Consider the following 17,975-nt stretch of genomic DNA (forward strand, 5'->3'; position numbering starts at 1 on the left):
GTAAGACCCTCTTGAAAGAAGAAAAGCCTGGGGGCACCTGGGTGGCTCAGTGGGTTAAGCGTCTGACTTCGGCTCAGGTCATGATCTCTGGGTCTGTGAGTTCGAGCCCCGCGTCAGGCTCTGCGCTGACAGCTCAGAGCCTGGAGCCTGATTCAGATTCTGTGTCTCCCTCTCTCCCTGCCCCTCCGCCGCTTGTGCTCTCTCTCTGTCTCAAAAATAAATAAATATTTGGGGGAAAAAAAAAAGCCTATAAAAGAAGTTTCATACAAATGGTAATGACCGGTGTTCACCCTGAAGTTTTCCATAGAAAAGACTATATTGCTTATTATAGTGCCTCAGTGCTTCCTCACATTTTCCTGTACTTAGAGAAATTAAGAAAAGATTCATGGATATCTCCATTAGGTGTTGTGCTATGAGTCTAACATACAGATTCTTAATTTTTTAATTAATGGCCACAGAAAGGAAGAGCATTATAAATACTTAATTTCAGCAGACTAAAACTAGCTTCCACCTCCTTATGTTTCAGGAAGGAGAGCACGGGCTGGATGAACATAAGCTCCACATGTATCTTTCTGCTTTGCAGTCCTTGATCCCCTCTCTCTTTGCGTTAGTGCTGCAGAATGCGCCTTTCTCCAGCAAAGCCAAGCTTCATGGTGAAGTGCCACAGATAGAAGGTACTGAACTGAACTTGTGGAAGGAAGATGTAGGACATTAGCAGCTTAGCTTCCCAAGGAATTGCTTTTGGTTAAACTTCTAAAAATCACTTTATATGAAAGCATAATTACTAAAATATATGTGTGGAATTTCGTGGTCACGGAGTGTATGACAGCTAGGGTCAACTGCGGCTTCGTCGCTTATGGATAAGCCTCATGGTATTATTTTCTAATATTTGTGCTTTCTTTCCATTCCTAATCTATAGTCATTTTACCACTTTTTTTTCCCCCAGTGGCTGAAATAAGTTTTCTTTCATTGATAGAATTGGATTAATGAAAAGATTCACCTAAAGTTACTAGTGCCAGTTTATGAAGCTTGTCATTTCCACTTTCTTTCTACTTTCTCTCCCCCACCTGTTTCACCTTATTTTCAATAGGGGAAGGTAAATGTAATTACTTTCTTCTACGTCCTTGACAGGAATATAAGCATATGCAACAGAATGTTTTTCTCCAAAGAAGGAATATGACTTATTTTCAGAAATAGGTGAAATTGATAGCAAAGGCCAATATTCTCTTGTCTCGATGTCCACCTAACCAGTAAGTGACCTCTGACCCACGGCACTTAGTAACCCCACTGCACCCAACCCCCAGGGTAAATGGCTGTAGAGCAGCTGTTACTCTGTATGAGATCCCTTTGCAGAGTTTTCAGATTTGTGACATTGTCCATGTCTCTTGCCGACTTCTGATAGACAAAAGAATTCTAACATTGAGAACATGAGTAGATACTTAATGTGTTGACAGTTGGCAGTTTTCGTGTAAAGGAAACTGGGAGTGGTTTACCTATAATCTTTGGGATACACGAAGCACAGCACAAATGTTTGAATGTCTGTTTTACTGGAAAAATTGAGAGTAGATGGGGTTGAGTTAATTTAATATTTTAAAATATTACTGAGGAGAAGGAAAATTCAGGCTTTTAAGCAAAGTCTTCATAAAGCATTCACAGCTGACTGCTTCAGGTTCCACCCCTGCATATGTTAAGGTTCTTTGTCTGCCTAGGGGCTTTCCTGTCTAATTCCCACTCTTTCTCTTTCTGTCTTGCCATATTGGTGTGCTAGGGCTGCCATACCAAAATACCACAAACTGAAATCTATTGTCCCACAGTTCTAGAAAGCGCAAGGTTTCAGATCACGCTGTCAGCAGGTTTGGTTCCTTCTGACGGCTCTGAGGAAAACGCTGTCCCATGCCTCCCTCCTCGTCTCTGGTGGCTTGCTAGCAATTTCTGTCATTCCTTGGCGTGTAGATGCATCACCCCAAATCTCTGCCTTCATTTTCATATTCCGTTCTCCCTCTTTGTGTGTCTGTATGTCCAAATTTCCCCTTTTTATAAGATGGGTAATATTAGACTAGAGGCCCACCCTACTCCAGTATGACCTCATCTTATCCAATTACATCTCAATAACACTGTTTCCAAATAAGGTCACATTCTGAGGTTCTGGGGATTGGGACCTCAATGTAGGAGTTTCTAGGAGGGTACATAGATCAACCTATAATGTTTGCCTTCGTTCATGTATAAAAATAACTCTTGAATGTTGATGCCAAGCATGTGCTAGGGACTAGATGAAAATTGTCAAGACAACTGCTTTACCATCCTGAATATATTTCTTCCAGGTTTATTTGACCTTTCTTGTGATTATGTCTTCATCATACCAAAAATAACCTTTCCTTTTTAATTCTTTTAGACTGAATATGACTCTCTGACTTTTAACAGCAACCATAAATGTTAATATTATTATGCCCACTTCTTGGTTATAAATCATTTATTTTAAATGAGAAAATATTGTATTCTTATGTAGGGTCTATATATCCATGTCTATATGTCTATCTATATATGCACCATATATTTGGGATAGAATTTATGATAAGTGAAGATTTATTTTCTCTTATATAATAGAAACACAAATAGTTTTACTACCAATTTATTTACAGCGGTAACTAATATTTATGTCAGGCACTATTTTAAACACTTAAGATACATTCGTGAATAAAATAGACACAACTTTCTGCCTTCAGAGGGCTTACATTCTAGTGAGAGGGAAATACATTAAAGAGTTGTAATGGCTGTTACTTTGCTGGATAATTGTGACTGTTTTGTTGACAATAAAATGCTGGTATTTTGCTATCCTATTAAAATAACATTCTGGGGACCTTTCTATAGTTCTATATTGTTACAAATCCTGTTAAATAGAACAATGTTTTGAGACTCCTGAGCCATTCTGTTTACTTACCTGTAATAATTGAGTTATCCAAATAACTGCTTATTTTTTGACATTATTTTGCTTCTCTTGGACCTACCTTTAAGTCTTTAGACCTCACTTTCCCCTGTAGTTAATCTTGACATATCTATTTGACTTTAAACTGTTCTATTATTTTTCAGTTGTTTATTAGTATTTATGAAGGAATGACATTCACTCTATCATAGTGCAGCAGATTGTGACAGGTGTTATATAACCGTGTTTGAAATTATATCAGATATGCTTTGACATGATATATTCCCTATGAAGTACAAATATCCCTCGCAGTCCAAATCTGTTTATTCCTGGATTGAGATACAGTGAGAATTCAAGCAGAAACCTCAGATAGTGAGAGGTACCATGTTACCCAAACTCATTTATTTGTTGGTTGGTATATTATGATAGCAAATAGGAGAGTTCAGCTAGCAAGGGATGACTTCTGTCTTTAATATATTGTTAAAAGTCTTGGGCAGCATAAAAAGACGGTAACATCTTAATTTTGTCTTTGAACATTTTTAAAATTATGTGCATTTCATGTTTTCTTAAGTTTAATAATAATTATGAAGCCATTAATATATTTTGAGAAAATTCTGTATTTTTGTATGTTTTAGGATATTAGCCTCTATGCAAGAGTTGTTGGGCAGTTAGGAGTTTCTAACAGTTAATGAGCTGTTGGCATGCGTTACCATTTAATAGCCATCAAGAAGTGTTCTCTATTTCACTGTCATAAGTAGTCTGGTGGAATTATAAGTATTTCTATTTTTTTTAAACCAAATTCAAATCCATGTTTCAGCTAACATCTTATCTTTGGGCCAATTTTAACTTAACCTAAATGCAATTTTACTCTTTATTAGCAAACTATTTCATTGCAGTGTTCGTTTACTATAACTATTTAGTCTCCTAAAATCTTAATTTTTGAGACGTGTTAAATTTGTTCACATGTGACAGGAATTTGTTTCACTTTTTTAAAAAATTATATGATTAACATATTTCAGTTTTCTATTTAAAGTTTATAATAAGCAATTAACTATCGGGAGACAGAATCTTATTTTCCTTTTCACAGAATAGTTAGCTTCACACACTGCCACTTTTCACATGATTTATTTTGCTTCTATTATTTATAGTGACTAGGTTCCCTCGGCCTATGTCGCCTCTTCAAGATGTGTCTACTATAATTGGAAGTCGTGAGCAATTGGCAGTGCTCTTACAACTTTATGATTACCAGCTGGAACACGAGGGTACAACAGGCTGGGAGACTTTACTGTGGGTTGTCAATCAATTGTAAGTTACTGCCTTCATATTCATTTGGTACGCCTCCATCAGTTGATGGCAGATAGCTCCCTATGCTTAGTTTTGGCACTGAGGGACAAAATATAACAAAATATAAAAACAAAACAAAAACATAACTTGGCATTATCTATGGTAAACTTCTTTAGGAGAGGAGATTTATACCATTGGATATGTAGGTATTTATCTATGAGGAAGGTGCTGCCAGACTATGTCAAAAGGACCTGTCGGCTGCCTTGTTGTTGTCTAATAGTGATGATGTATTTTAAACCACATCCACATTGTCATTTTTGAAGCTACAGTGGATGCCTTGTTAGCCAAGCACTTAATGTGAAGCATCAAATCCAGTGATCTGTGTCTCATTAACTCCATAGGCAAAACTCTACCGTTAAGGTTCCATGTGTTTTATGGCAAGCAGTTAAAATTTAAGAAGTTTATAGAGTAGAATAGAAACTGAAAACCTTTTCAGGGTGTCTCAAACCGCTCCTTTGATTTGCGGTTTTACTGGCTATGAAAAGCAAAGCAGGAGGTTGTTAGATTTGCATTGTTTCAGACATTGGCAAGGAAACAGTAATTTATATGTATCCCCTGCCTATTTTTCTTTCCTTTCACATTCAGGTTGCCACAACTTATAGAAATAGTTGGCAAAATTAATGTTACTTCAACTGCCTGTGTCCATGAATTCTCCAGATTTTTCTGGCGCCTTTGCCGGACATTTGGCAAAATTTTTACAAACACTAAGGTAAAAACTTGTGTTCCATATTTTCTTATTGCAAGAGATACAGAAATGTAATGTGTTAATTAACGCTGTGACAGAGTAAACCAAAGCATGAGCTCTTCCTTTACCTTTTAATATCTTAGAAAAGTATGATAGTAACAGAAAATTCTAGTGAATAATCTTCTTATCTTTATTCACGTTTCGAAGATTTAGCCTAAACTTGGTTTATATCCAGATTTGGATATAACATCTACACACTGGGTATCTTTCCAGCAGAGGCCGTATCAGGGGCCTTCACTGATTCTTTGATGCGCTTCTCCTGCCTTCCCATCCACCACACATTCGGGGAGCAGCTGTTTGCTCAGCACACTTTGGTCAAAACCTCAGGCGACTGTGGAACCAACGTAGCTTCTATAGAAGCCTTGCTGCAAGACCAGCTCTTAGAATAGTGTGGACACTTGAGATTCATGCTGCATATTTCAGTCGCTGCCAAAACTAGCATTTGTCACATCTGCATATCCAGGTTACTTTACAGTTTTAGACACTACAGTTGGAATGTCCTTAGATCCCAGGTTCATCTTTAATCCATTTGTCTTGCTAGCGTATCGTTGGGGCAGTTCTTTAGAGAGCTAAGAAAAACATTAAAAGATACAGTTGTTATAATCACATGTTAATCAAGACGTTTAAAAGGTAAGAATTTTGTGGAGCTCTTTACTGTTAACTATTACTTTACTCTGTGGGTATTTAAACATTAAAGCAAAACAGTTTGGTATAGCAGACTGGACAAAATTCAGAAAGTGAGTTATAATAAATACTATTATGTTTGTGACCTATAATAATTAAGTTATCTGGGCTTAGCCTTGGCATGCATGAAATGAATAAATTACTTTAGTGTCTTTTTGTTCCGTAAGTATGGTGCTGTAGATTAATTTTCTAACAGGGGGCTTCACCTCCGTTTAAGTTGTTTGTTATGCCCGACCTGCTGCTAAGAGGGCAAAAAGTTAGACCTCGATGCTACTGTAGAAGAAACAAGATCATTTTACATTTTTGCTAACATCTAATTATTAAATAGAATTTGATTTTATAGTTATCGACATTGGCAAAAATTGTCTGACATCTCCAAAAGAAGTAGCTATTATTAAAAAAAAAAAAGTAAGTAGGAGTTCATTTAAATACTTAGCAGTAAGTGGTTGACTTCAGTGCCCTGAAACCTGAAATCTGTGATAATGTTAATAATAAAAAATTGAAATTAGCATTTACTAGCTTAAAAAATTGTAGGTAAATTCTATATTTGATGCTTAAATTTCAGTTTTAAGGAAGTTAAAATTTAAGCAGATGGATATTACATGATGAATATGTTACTTATTGAATACCCTAAACGAATGGAATTTGCTCTTCATTCCTTTTAAATACAGCAAAGTTTTAAAAAATAATTCTAATCATATAATAATATTTACCTAAATAATCTTTCTGTCATGAAGTTTTAAGATGTAGTAATTTCAAGCCCTTAAAGTCATCTTGGAAATTATTTTAATTTAGTGAAGGAAAACAAAAACCCTTCAGAAAATACCTACTGACTTGAATTGATTTTGAAAACATTTTTTCTCTAAAGGTGTTGCTTGTAGTAACTTGACTCTTCTTTTATTCTAAGCCTCTTACGAATTGTTACATCTCTGGGGCACATCGGGGGCTCAGTCAATTTAGTGTCCGATTCTTGATTTCAGCCCAGGTCATATTCTCACAATTCATGAGATCGAGCCCCACATCGGGCTCCATCCTGACAGCTCACACGTGCATTCGCACTCTCAAAATAAATAAACTTAAAAAAAAAAAAAGAATTGTTATATTTCTGATCACTTAAATCGTCCATAAAGCAAAATAAAAAAATAAGTAAATAAATCAATTAATCAGATGAATCAATGAATGTAGTAGTAGTAGCCATAGTAAACATTTTATTTATTTAATCTTTAATTGATCCATTGGACTGAAACTTTTTGGATCTTTTCTTTCGGTTGCTTAGGTCAAACCTCAGTTCCAGGAGATTTTAAGACTGTCTGAAGAAAACATTGGTAAGTTCATTTGTTATTACTTTTTTTTAATTTTAATTTTTTTAAACTTTTTTTTTATTTTTGAGAGAGAGAAAGAGAGACAGAGTGTGAGCAGGGGAGGGGCAGAGAGAGACAGAGACACAGAATCTGAAGCAGGCTTCAGACTCTGAGCTGTCAGCACAGAGCCCGACGCGGGGCTCAAACGCACAAGCTGTACGACCAAGACCTGAGCTGAAGTCGGATGCCCAATCGACTGAGCCACCCTGGCACCCCCATTTATTATTACTTTTAAAACAATTGGATATCTTTACTCAGGAAAAAGACTATATTCATTGTGTGCCAATTGTATATAAATGAACTAGCAAGTACGAGTGAAAAGGAAAATTTATTTCTTGGTTTTATAACTGTGTCACATCTACCCCTTTCCCAAGAGATGGTAGTGAGATTCATCTTTATTAATTTGCTTATAAATACCTACCTTCCTTGCAATTAAATTGACTTAAGGCTGAGTTTCTCAAACAGAGTGCTTGTACCCTTGTAGGTTTGAAGTGGTATATTCACAATATTGAAAAATATAGAATAAAGGATCTCTACTTCCAAATTAGTTATTTAAATCTTTTAAAATGAAAACAAATATAGTGGAAGAGAATGTAAGATATGTATATATGTTTTTAAAATGAAACTACATGCTTGAGGGGGGACCCGGGTAGCTCAGTTGGTGAAGCTCTTGGTTTTAGCTCAGGTCTTGATCAGGTCGTCAGATCTAGCCCCACTGATAGCACAGAACCTGCTCAGGATTCTCTCTCCCTCTCTCTGCCCTTCCCCCACTCGCACTCATGCACACTGTTTCCTCTCTCTCTCTCTCTCTCTTTCTCAAAATAAATAAACTTAAAAAAAAAAACCCACATACTTGAATGAGCAGTTCCAGTCCCTCTGTTGATAGTTTTCACTCATTTGTCTTAAGAAGTCTAGTTATAGCACCATCAGCCTAAGAACTTGTTTCCTTGTGGATCTTAAGTTCCTGTGTACTTTTTTTTGTTTCTACGAATAAATTGTAGAAAATGTTAGAAAGAAAAACGTATAGCCCTTCTTTTTTTCTTTTTTTTTTTTTTTAAACTTGGTTGGTTTTGGACACATAGGTAATTCTTATCACCGTCCTACCTTAATGATTTGATTTGAGTGATCTACAAAACCCATCTTAGGCTGTCCTCAGAAATAGAGATGAATAAATATATCTTTTTCTTCTAAGTTCGAACATGATGAGATTTTTTTTTTTTGATAAATGCTTGAAATGCTTGAAAAATTTATATTATCAAGTGTTAATGTTTAGAATGCCTAATAGTTGGTATTATCTGTTTAGTTGTTAATTCTGATGATAAATTAGTGAGGAATATTTACATATTTTAAAAACTGACAGCTTTTAGAATTATTAGTTAGCTCTAAGTGTTTAGTAGTTCATGTAGGAAGAGATTACTAATCCCTATATGTATAGTCTATATCTGTGAATCCAATTTACGTCTATGTTCCTAACCTCATTTAACTCTCAACTACCATAGTCACACTCAACCAATATCAGTAGTCCCCCAAAGAAAAAATTACTCTTACCGAGAGCATAAACAAACCTCAAGTGCTACTGGATGTGAAAATGGAACTTTCTTTTTTGCTACGATTCTTTCAGGGCAGTTAGTCAAATTTGTTTATGTACTATTTTCTGAAAAAAATTTCAAACCATATAAAAATAGAAAAAAGTACTTAAAAATTTGGGGATACATAAAAGCAAATATAAAGCACTTAAAATAGTGCCTAAAGAACAATAAACCAGAGCTGTTGTTGCTATAAATAATGTTATATCATCTCTGAATTTCTTTTTTGAAATCATCTACGGTGAATTTATCTTATTTTACAGTAGTCACAGGGTACTCTTCTGTGTTGGAATGCTTTCCCCTCTTCTGCCTCTGTACTTTGCCTGCATTTTCCCAGCGAAAATAGGGTCATCTGGCTGAAAATCCCTATAGAAGATGCAGGGGGGGCTTTGGAACTAGACTAGTACTGGAAACTAGGTAGTATCTCATATCAGGAAGCAGATTAAATAATATATATCCAGATGCCACCTTTTAGCTGAGTGCCTTTACCTTTTACCGAATACTACAGATTGAAAGCATAAAAATTTAAGACCTGTTTATACGGACTGGCACTTGGGAGAGTTCAAGAAAGCTCCTTGGGGCGCCTGGGTGGCTCCGTCGGTTGAGCGTCCGACTTCGGCTCAGGTCACGATCTCGCGGTCTGTGGGTTCGAGCCCCATGTCGGGCTCTGTGCTGACAGCTCAGAGCCTGGAAACTGCTTCAGATTCTGTCTCCCTCTCTCTCTGCCCCTCCCCGACTCATGCTCTGTCTCTCTGTCAAAAATAAATAAACATTAAAAAAAAAAAAAAAAAAGAAAGAAAGCTCCGATTTCTGAGTATGGAAATAGAGTATAGCATCTCATTTTGGTTATTAGAGTTCTTAACATCTATCAAAAATGTTTATGCTACTGGCTTTATAAAAAGTATTAAGCTATGTTTTTACAACAACCATGGATATGTATTTTAATCAAAATTCTTTTCCAAAGTAATAATATGCATGCGTAAGCCTTGTAACCAGTTGGAATTTTAAATATAATTTGCTTTGTGACTTTTTGCTTTACATTTAAAATACATGAAGATTTTTAAAATTGTTTTAATGATCTTAGATTCCTCAGCAGGAAATGGGGTCCTCACTAAAGCTACTGTCCCCATTTATGCAACAGGAGTCCTTACGTGTTATATTCAGGTAAGAGAAAAATCCTTTTACTAGAAAATGTAAAAGCACTTTCTGTTTAGAAAGATACATAATATTACGCTTTATATTATATTATAAAAGTAATATATATTAACAACATAGATTAGATTAGATTATGGGTTCATGTTACCCATAAAGGAAAACAAAATTTATATATTTCTTTTGTTCAATAAGTAATTTATAGTGGAGAGAATATTTGAATAAGTCTTCATTGAACAAATCTTGAACAAATAAATTTAGAGATTAAGTGCTTCTTGATATTTTGTTAGAAGTGTTAGATTGCACTTACTTATCAAAGTTTCATTGTGTTTCATGATTAATTTTTCATAAATTAAATAGCAAATAAAGCACATGTATTAGGTGGAGCAAACTACAAAATGCTGTAGAATACTGTACCCTATTACCATTTTGTGCAAAATACTTTTTAATAATACCTTATTTTTCTTAATTGTTACTACATAATAAATTACCCTAAAACATAATGGCTTATTATAACCCTTTTATTTGCTCATGGGCTTTGCTCAACTTGGCCTCTCTTTTGTGGTCTTGCTTGTGGTCAGTCACTCATGTTGTTGCATTCACCTTTTTGGTTGGAAGGGAGGTCAGCTAGGGTGACTGAGCTTCAGTCTCTGTGTTGTCTTAGGGCCTCTGAGGCGGCACAGCCAAACTTAATACGTGGTGGCTCAGGGCTGCTCAGGGCTCCTCAGAGCGCAAAAGCAGCATCTGCTAGGCGAAAGCTTAGGCTTGGAATTAGCACATCACTCTGTTGCCTTCCCTTGGTTAAAACAAGTTACAGGCCCAGCCCAGATTCCAGAAGAGGGCACGAAATAAAGGCATGAGCCAGGAGGTGCGGTTCATTGGTTGTCACCAGTATAACAAACTACCACATTCTACTTACCGTTGCTTTAAGGAAATGAACATGATATATATTAACGTAGATCAGTCATTTTTAAGTGTGAGGCAGCCCCACCAGTCAGGTGAAAGTATGGATTCAGGATAAAGCATTTTTAGAAATTGGAATGTGAGGAGCACCTGGCTGGCTCAGTCGGTTAAGCGTCCGACTCTTGATCTCAGCTCAGGCCATGATCTCACAGTTCATGAGATTGAGCCCAGCATCAGGCTCTGTGCTGACAGTGCAGAGCCTGCTTGGGATTCTCTCTCTCCCCCCTCTTTACCCCTCCCCTGCTTTATCTCTCTCTCTCTCTCTCTCTCTCAAAATAAATAGATAAATAAACATTAAAAAAAAATTAGAAATTAGAATGTGAGGGGCACCTGGCTGGCTCAGTAGGTAGAGCATGTAACTCTTGATCTCAGGGTCATGAGTTCGAGCCCCACATTGGGCATAGAGATAACTTTTAAAAAATAAGAAAAATAAATAGAATTTAGAACGTAAGAATCAAAAAGGAAGGCCTTTTTTCCTGAGTTTTCCCCCATTAATACCTAACATTTCTTTTGCCTTTTGAATTCAAAGTATAATTCATATTTATTGCACTCTTCTTCCAAAACAGATTGAGCTATCTTACGTTTTAAAATGTAGTCCTACAGGGGCGCCTGGGTGGCGCAGTCGGTTAAGCGTCCGACTTCAGCCAGGTCACGATCTCGCGGTCCGTGAGTTCGAGCCCCGCGTCAGGCTCTGGGCTGATGGCTCAAAGCCTGGAGCCTGTTTCCGATTCTGTGTCTCCCTCTCTCTCTGCCCCTCCCCCGTTCCTGCTCTGTCTCTCTCTGTCCCAAAAATAAATAAACGTTGAAAAAAAAAAAATTTTTTTTTAAATAAATAAAATGTAGTCCTACAGTATCACATACCTTTCAACAGAAGCTCCAATTCTGTTAAAGTAACACAGTATTCCTTTAAACTATTCTTTTCTACCCTGGTTTCGAAGACTGCCTCATAATATGAATACACACACAATCCCTGTGTGTAGGGTATTTTAAGTCCTGTAACTTTAATAGATTGTCTCTATTGTTCTTAAACTCATGAAGATTTAAATCCTAGCATATTGCCAGACACAATACTATGCATACCATTTTCCACTCTCTTTAATGTGAAAAGCTGTGAGTTGAAAACTGTTTTGAATCAAATACATTTTTTTGTCTTGAGATTTCAAAAATGAGAAATAGAATAGGATTGTACTAAATTTTCAGATTAGAAGAATCTATGCTCATTTGGAAGTATGTTTCATAGCTCTTATTTCACACTTCAGGTTTTTCAGATTTACAGTTTGTTTTCCAATTTTATGTATATTTTGTGTTTTGACATAGTAGGCAACTAAAATTGGGTAGAGTCTCTATTCCAACATTGCTCTGATTCTGGTTTGTCAGTGTCCTAAGCTTTACATTAAGTAGACTGTCATATTCCAAAACTGCTCTGACATTGTTCATGCTGATCATTACTTTTGTCAATCCTTTATTCATTCTATTGTTTTTAATCCTTTATTCATTCTAAATGAACCTGATTATGTAGGAAAAAAAAATGGTTGGTGGCAATCCAGTATTCTTCATAGATCTATTTATTAATATTAATGCAGAAGCTATTTATTTTTGGCCTAATACATCCCTAATGACAGAAAACTTAACTCTAATTTATTATATATTTATTTCCTGACAGAATGTCAGATTCCCTTCCTTTATAGACTCAGGTTAATTTAACATACAAAGTGATTTTTTAACCTTCCTAATTTAGCACACTTATTTTTTGCAATATATTTCTTAATAAAGTACAATATAAGAAAAAAGAAAATACTGATTATTTTCTGATTATGAAAACGATGGTTTATAAAAGAAAGTTTGAAAATATAGATTATTTTTTGATCAAGGATATGACTGCAAACAGACAGGGAGGCAAACCCATAAGAGACTCATAAATACAGAGAACAAACAGGGTTGATGGGGATGCAGGGGAGAGGGGGAAATGGGTGATGGGCATTGAGGAGGGCACTTGTTTGGATGAGCACTGGGTGCTGTATGTAAGTGATGAATCACAGGAATCTATCCCTGAAACCAAGAGCACACTGTATACAATGTATGTTAGCTAACTTGACAATAAATGATATTAAAAAATAAAAAATAAAAATTTAAGAAAGATACAGGAAAAGAAAGAAAAAGAACACAGTACTCTGTATTTCAACAAGCATGTAGCTTCTTACCACTAAGAAATTGCAAGAATAATTTCTTGGAAACAATTTTCTGTTAGGGGGATAGCTTTTACTAGTTTGTAGTTAAGTGCTTAGTGCCAAAATTAGTGGGAACTAAAATTTGTAAAAATAAATTTTAATAAAAGAATATACCTTTTCATTTTCTAAAGCAGAACTGTCTAATAAAACTTCCTGCAACAGCAGACATATCTGTATCTGAACTGTCCAATGAGGAAGCCACTAGCTACCCGTGGCCATTAAGCACTTGAATTGTAACTAGTGCTACTAAAGAACTGAATCTTTTATTGTACTTTATTTTTAATTTAAATTTACATAACTGCATGTGGTGAGTGGCTACCATAATGAACAGCACAGGTCTGAGGATCTATGAATCAAGGTAGTCTTTGTCCTTTTACCATTGTGATCATAGATAGATAAGTTTAATACATATCTTTAGTTAAAATGCTTCTGAGACTGGATGTTTCCCCATATTCGATAAAACTTTATAATTATAGATACGAAATTAGTATTTTAGTTCTACTTGATTGCTTGGAAATTCATTATCAGTCTTTATCCTCTGTAGGAAGAAGACCGAAAGCTATTAGTGGGATTCTTAGAAGATGTAATGACCCTGCTTTCATTATCGCATGCTCCTCTTGATAGCTTGAAGGCTTCTTTTGTGGAACTGGGGTAAAAACCATAGCTTATGTTTGTTTTTTAATTCATGTACAGTTTTTAAATTGTATTTATAAGATACATAGTTTGAGTCAAAAAATATTGGCATCCACACCAAATCTTTTGGTTTTGAGGCCTAGTTTTTGTCCTTTTAGTGTTTGGTTTTTGGTTTTGCTTATTTGTACATTCTCAATATTTTGTAATCAATACATTGTAATAAAAGAGTAGGGGAAAGAATATAGACATTATGTTTTCTTTGAAGCAGCTGGAGAAATAAAGTTCAGATTTGAAGAAAATTTAGTTTCCCAAAAGTGAAAAAGGAGCTCCAAGTGAAAGTTCATTAGCTCCTTTTTCCATCCCATTGCCTGATCCTGCTCATAATCACATCATCTAGCTGTTAATGTCATTTTATCTCTGTCTTTATTGCAAACAGGCTTGGGTACTTGGTAACAATACAGTCTTGCATTTGAATAGGCCTCACAGCCAGCTTCTCCTTCCATGTCAGTGATTTGAGTTGATCTGATTTGATCCCACAATAAACATATGACATAAATAGGACAAGTATTGCTTCCCCAATTTTTATACATACAGAAATTAAGACCCACAGAGGTTGTAACTGACCCATCTGACTCAGTCCAGCGCTCTTTCTTTTTTTCCTCCTGGGTAAATTTTCTTTTATTTTTTATAATTTTAAGTTGTATGCTATTAAAGAGTTGAGATTTCTATCAGAATTGTAAATGTTTACAGAACCTAAAAGTATAACTCCTGAATATGCTAAAAGTTTGTAGCTTTGTAAGGTGACTTCCTTTTTTAAAGAGTCTTGGATGTAACCTGTTAAACCATACAGAGTCATTTCATATTTTTTGCCAATATTTTTATCATTAATATTACTTACAAATGTAGTATTTTTCAATACACCAGTAAGACACTGTGGCCCTCACTTTTAACACTGAGTTTTTTCTTTCAGTGCAAATCCAGCCTACCACGAGTTATTATTAACTGTTTTATGGTATGGTGTTGTCCATACTTCAGCACTTGTGAGATGTACCGCTGCTAGAATGTTTGAGGTATGTAAACAAATGCTTCTCTCATTTCTAATTATAATGATTTCCTTTGGAAGATGGAGAAAGGAATGTTTTTGTTTTTATTAAAGGCTTTGCATACTATGTTATGTTGATGTATATTTTATGGCATTGAATAGTATCTAGTTGTGTACTGTGTGATGGGGCAGAAATTTAGCTTTGATATATTTAAGAATGTTTAAATATTGGTTAATTGGATGTTATTGGTCCCTTGGATGTTATTCTCAGTTCTACTTCTTAAATTTTCTTTTAAATCTTATATTAATTTCCATCTTATATAAATCTTTCCTGACTATACTTTTCTATTTATTGAGATAAAATGGCTACTAAAGTAAACTAAAACAATATAAGATATATTTAAAGTTATGAAATATAGTTGGATTCATGAATAACTTTAAAAAATCAATTATTGCAAATATGGGGATACTTACTTTGTTGATTACTCTACTTGATTATTTCCTCACAAATCATGTCTGGAATAACATCCCTATACATTAACTGTCCGTAGACTTATTAGGAGAGAAGAGACTGTTCATATAATTCAACTGGATTTTCTTAAAGTTGCCACCTACCCAAATTAAGTATGAAAATTGAAATGCCTATCTTTTGAAATTCAAAATAACCATCATAGAGGAAAATATGCCATAGCCTACTTTATTTATTTATTCATTCATCCATTCATTGGTTTATATTTCTAGAACTTGTATTTGAAGACAAAAATTAATTTAGAGTGTTCTTTCTGCTCTTGAGTCTTGCCATAGAGCCTAACTGCCTGGGTTCAGTGTCTGTCTCTGCCACTTAATGGCAAGTTCAAACTTCTCTGTGCCTCAGTTTCCTCATCTACAAAATGAAAATGATAATAATTATCCATCTCAAAGGATTTTTGTTAATATGAAATGAATTAATACTAGTAAAGCCCTTAAAACAGCATCTGGCACATAGGAACTTAATAAATGTTAGGTATCATTATCATTATTTTTTTTTCCTTATCATGCTGTTATTTCACAGAGTAATATAATAGTTTAGAGAATGTATATGTATCCAGGCTAAAATTATCCCTAGTATGCATGTGATTCTTAAAATATCTGAAAGCGTTTATTTCCATAAAAAGAATTGGATAATTCAATTCTTCCTGAATTTCAGAGTTTTTCCACAATTTAAGATAAATTGCCATTCAAAGAATAGAGCACTGGTATGTTTAAAATACGTACCTTCTAAAACTTTTAAGTATATAAAATCGATGTGTGAAATCTAAAGAAAATTCCAGTCTTACCAGGAAGTTGAATATCCTCTGTCCATGTTACTGCCTCAGTTATTGTACATATTTGATTTAAAAAACTATAATCAAGTGTTCTTTGTCAAGGTGAATGCCAAATTTAAAATTCAGATTGATCTGTAGTAATAAGTTCCTGTGAGTATAAATAATTTTTGATTATTCAGTATGCTGAAAAGAGTCATCCGTGAAAGAAAAGTGCATCCTTTTACATAAAGAACTATGTCTTTAATACACTGTCATTATAGGATTTTATTCTAAGACGCTAAAAACTACTTCTTTCTCTTAAACCATTTGTTTCTCAAATTATGTATTCACTGGTAAGCATACCATATAAATGAAAATAACTTAAATAAAATGAAACATCCTCTTTTTATTTGTTTTTGGGTTCTTTCTGCCTTATTTCTTATATGTGGCTTTTGTCTGGTTTTGGTTTCTATGTTTGCAATCAGTGCTGGTTTGGAAACTATACCTATGCTTCGGCAGTTTTCAGCGTTCTTTCAGGTTGATTATGAACTTGAGTCCAATTGAGAGGATTATTTCAATATTTTTTCCAACTCATTTGTGATAAAATTTTTTTCAGTGATCATGCCAGTAAAATCATCAGTAGAAAAAATTAAAGTTACTTTCGTTGTCAGTGACTCTTATAGTGAGCAAAATTGTATTAAAAAAATAAGTATATTTCAAAAGATTTTTTTATACTAATACATTATAATTTACAGTTGTGCCTGCTTCCCCTCGCCCGCAATGAGTTAATTCAAAATAAAAACATAAAAAGCAGGACATTTAGGGGCACTTGGGTGGCTCATTCAGTTGAGTGTCCGACTTTGGCTCAGGGCCTGATCTCACAGTTCATGAGTTCAATCCCTGCATCAGGCTCGCTGCTGTCCATGCAGAGCCTGCTTTGGATCCTCTGTCTTCCTCTCTCTCCTCCCCTCCCGTATTCACACCCTCTCTCAAAAATAAAAATTAAAAAAAAAAAAAAAAAAAAAAAAAAAGCAAGACATTTATAATAAAAGAAAATTTTTTATGTGAGACCGGAAACTATTGGGAAGAAAGCAAGAAATGGATCTACCAGGAACATAACATGAGATACTTAGTGAAACTGAACACTAAATGTAGCTCTAAGTTTTCAGACAGCAGGACAAAAAGGGCAAACCCAATTTTATTATTTTCATTGTTAAATAATAGGCCAATGTATTACTTTTGGAAGTGACAGGTTATTATTGAAATTGATTTATAAGGAAACTTTATCATGTGACATAATGGATTTCCCAAAAGATGCAGAAAAGAACTTCATCTAATGATTTCTCCTATCAGTCATAAGGAAGCTAAGCCTGTAACAGTAGGCCACCTCAAAGAAGGCCTGGGCTTGTGAGACAGATGTGACGAGTCCATTTGCTAATTTGGCTTTTTATTGCCTCTAAAACCCTGGACAAGTTACTTAACTTGTTCTCCAAGGCTCAGTTTCTTCTTCATCTGTTAAAACATCGATAATAATTGTATTTAGCTCATCAGGTTTAAAGATCAAATGATATATTGTACATAAAGCACATAACAATTGATAACTCTTAAATTTTACTTTTTGATTTTCTAGCTTAATAAAGAAATTACACTTCAAACTGCAGAGCAATGAAAATTTAACTTGTCCCCTAGATTAGACCTCTTTTTTTTTTTTTTTTTTTAATGCTTTTTGGCTGGCACAACGTAGCAGACATTTTAAGATATGCTTTACTGATTCAGATCTAAGCTATCTTATTTACAAAAAGGTACAGAGAAGAAAGTTTTATTTAACAGTATTTGAACTTCTCTCCCGTATTTCTTTCTGCCTGACCTCTGGAATGTTTAAGGTAGTAGCAAAAGCTCTGGTGTCATTTTATTCCAGCCTAATTATCCATGTATTTTTATAAAATTTAGTTCAGAATATTGAAGTAGATTTTAAAGGGAATCAGTTGTTGAATGGTAACAGATTATTGTCAAGTTAGGAATCTTCACATAAAG

At 34.8% G+C, this 17,975-nt stretch overlaps 1 protein-coding gene across 10 annotated transcripts in view; it reads left to right on the plus strand.

The window, feature by feature from the left end:
• RELCH (RAB11 binding and LisH domain, coiled-coil and HEAT repeat containing) overlaps positions 1-17,975 on the plus strand; it is a 116,146-nt gene that overhangs the window by 71,324 nt on the left and 26,847 nt on the right. For 9 of the 10 annotated variants that reach the window (XM_045459415.1, XM_045459411.1, XM_045459412.1 and 6 more), the window contains 7 exons: positions 527-674; positions 4,069-4,225; positions 4,850-4,973; positions 6,970-7,018; positions 9,725-9,804; positions 13,528-13,634; positions 14,587-14,686. In XM_045459415.1, the coding sequence (XP_045315371.1) occupies positions 527-674; positions 4,069-4,225; positions 4,850-4,973; positions 6,970-7,018; positions 9,725-9,804; positions 13,528-13,634; positions 14,587-14,686 (765 nt within the window). The remainder of the gene's footprint in view (positions 1-526; positions 675-4,068; positions 4,226-4,849; positions 4,974-6,969; positions 7,019-9,724; positions 9,805-13,527; positions 13,635-14,586; positions 14,687-17,975) is intronic. The other variant, XM_045459408.1, reaches the window with a different exon arrangement.

The sequence above is a fragment of the Leopardus geoffroyi genome, chromosome D3, assembly GCF_018350155.1.
Source record: "Leopardus geoffroyi isolate Oge1 chromosome D3, O.geoffroyi_Oge1_pat1.0, whole genome shotgun sequence".
Classification (NCBI taxonomy): Eukaryota; Metazoa; Chordata; class Mammalia; order Carnivora; family Felidae; genus Leopardus; species Leopardus geoffroyi.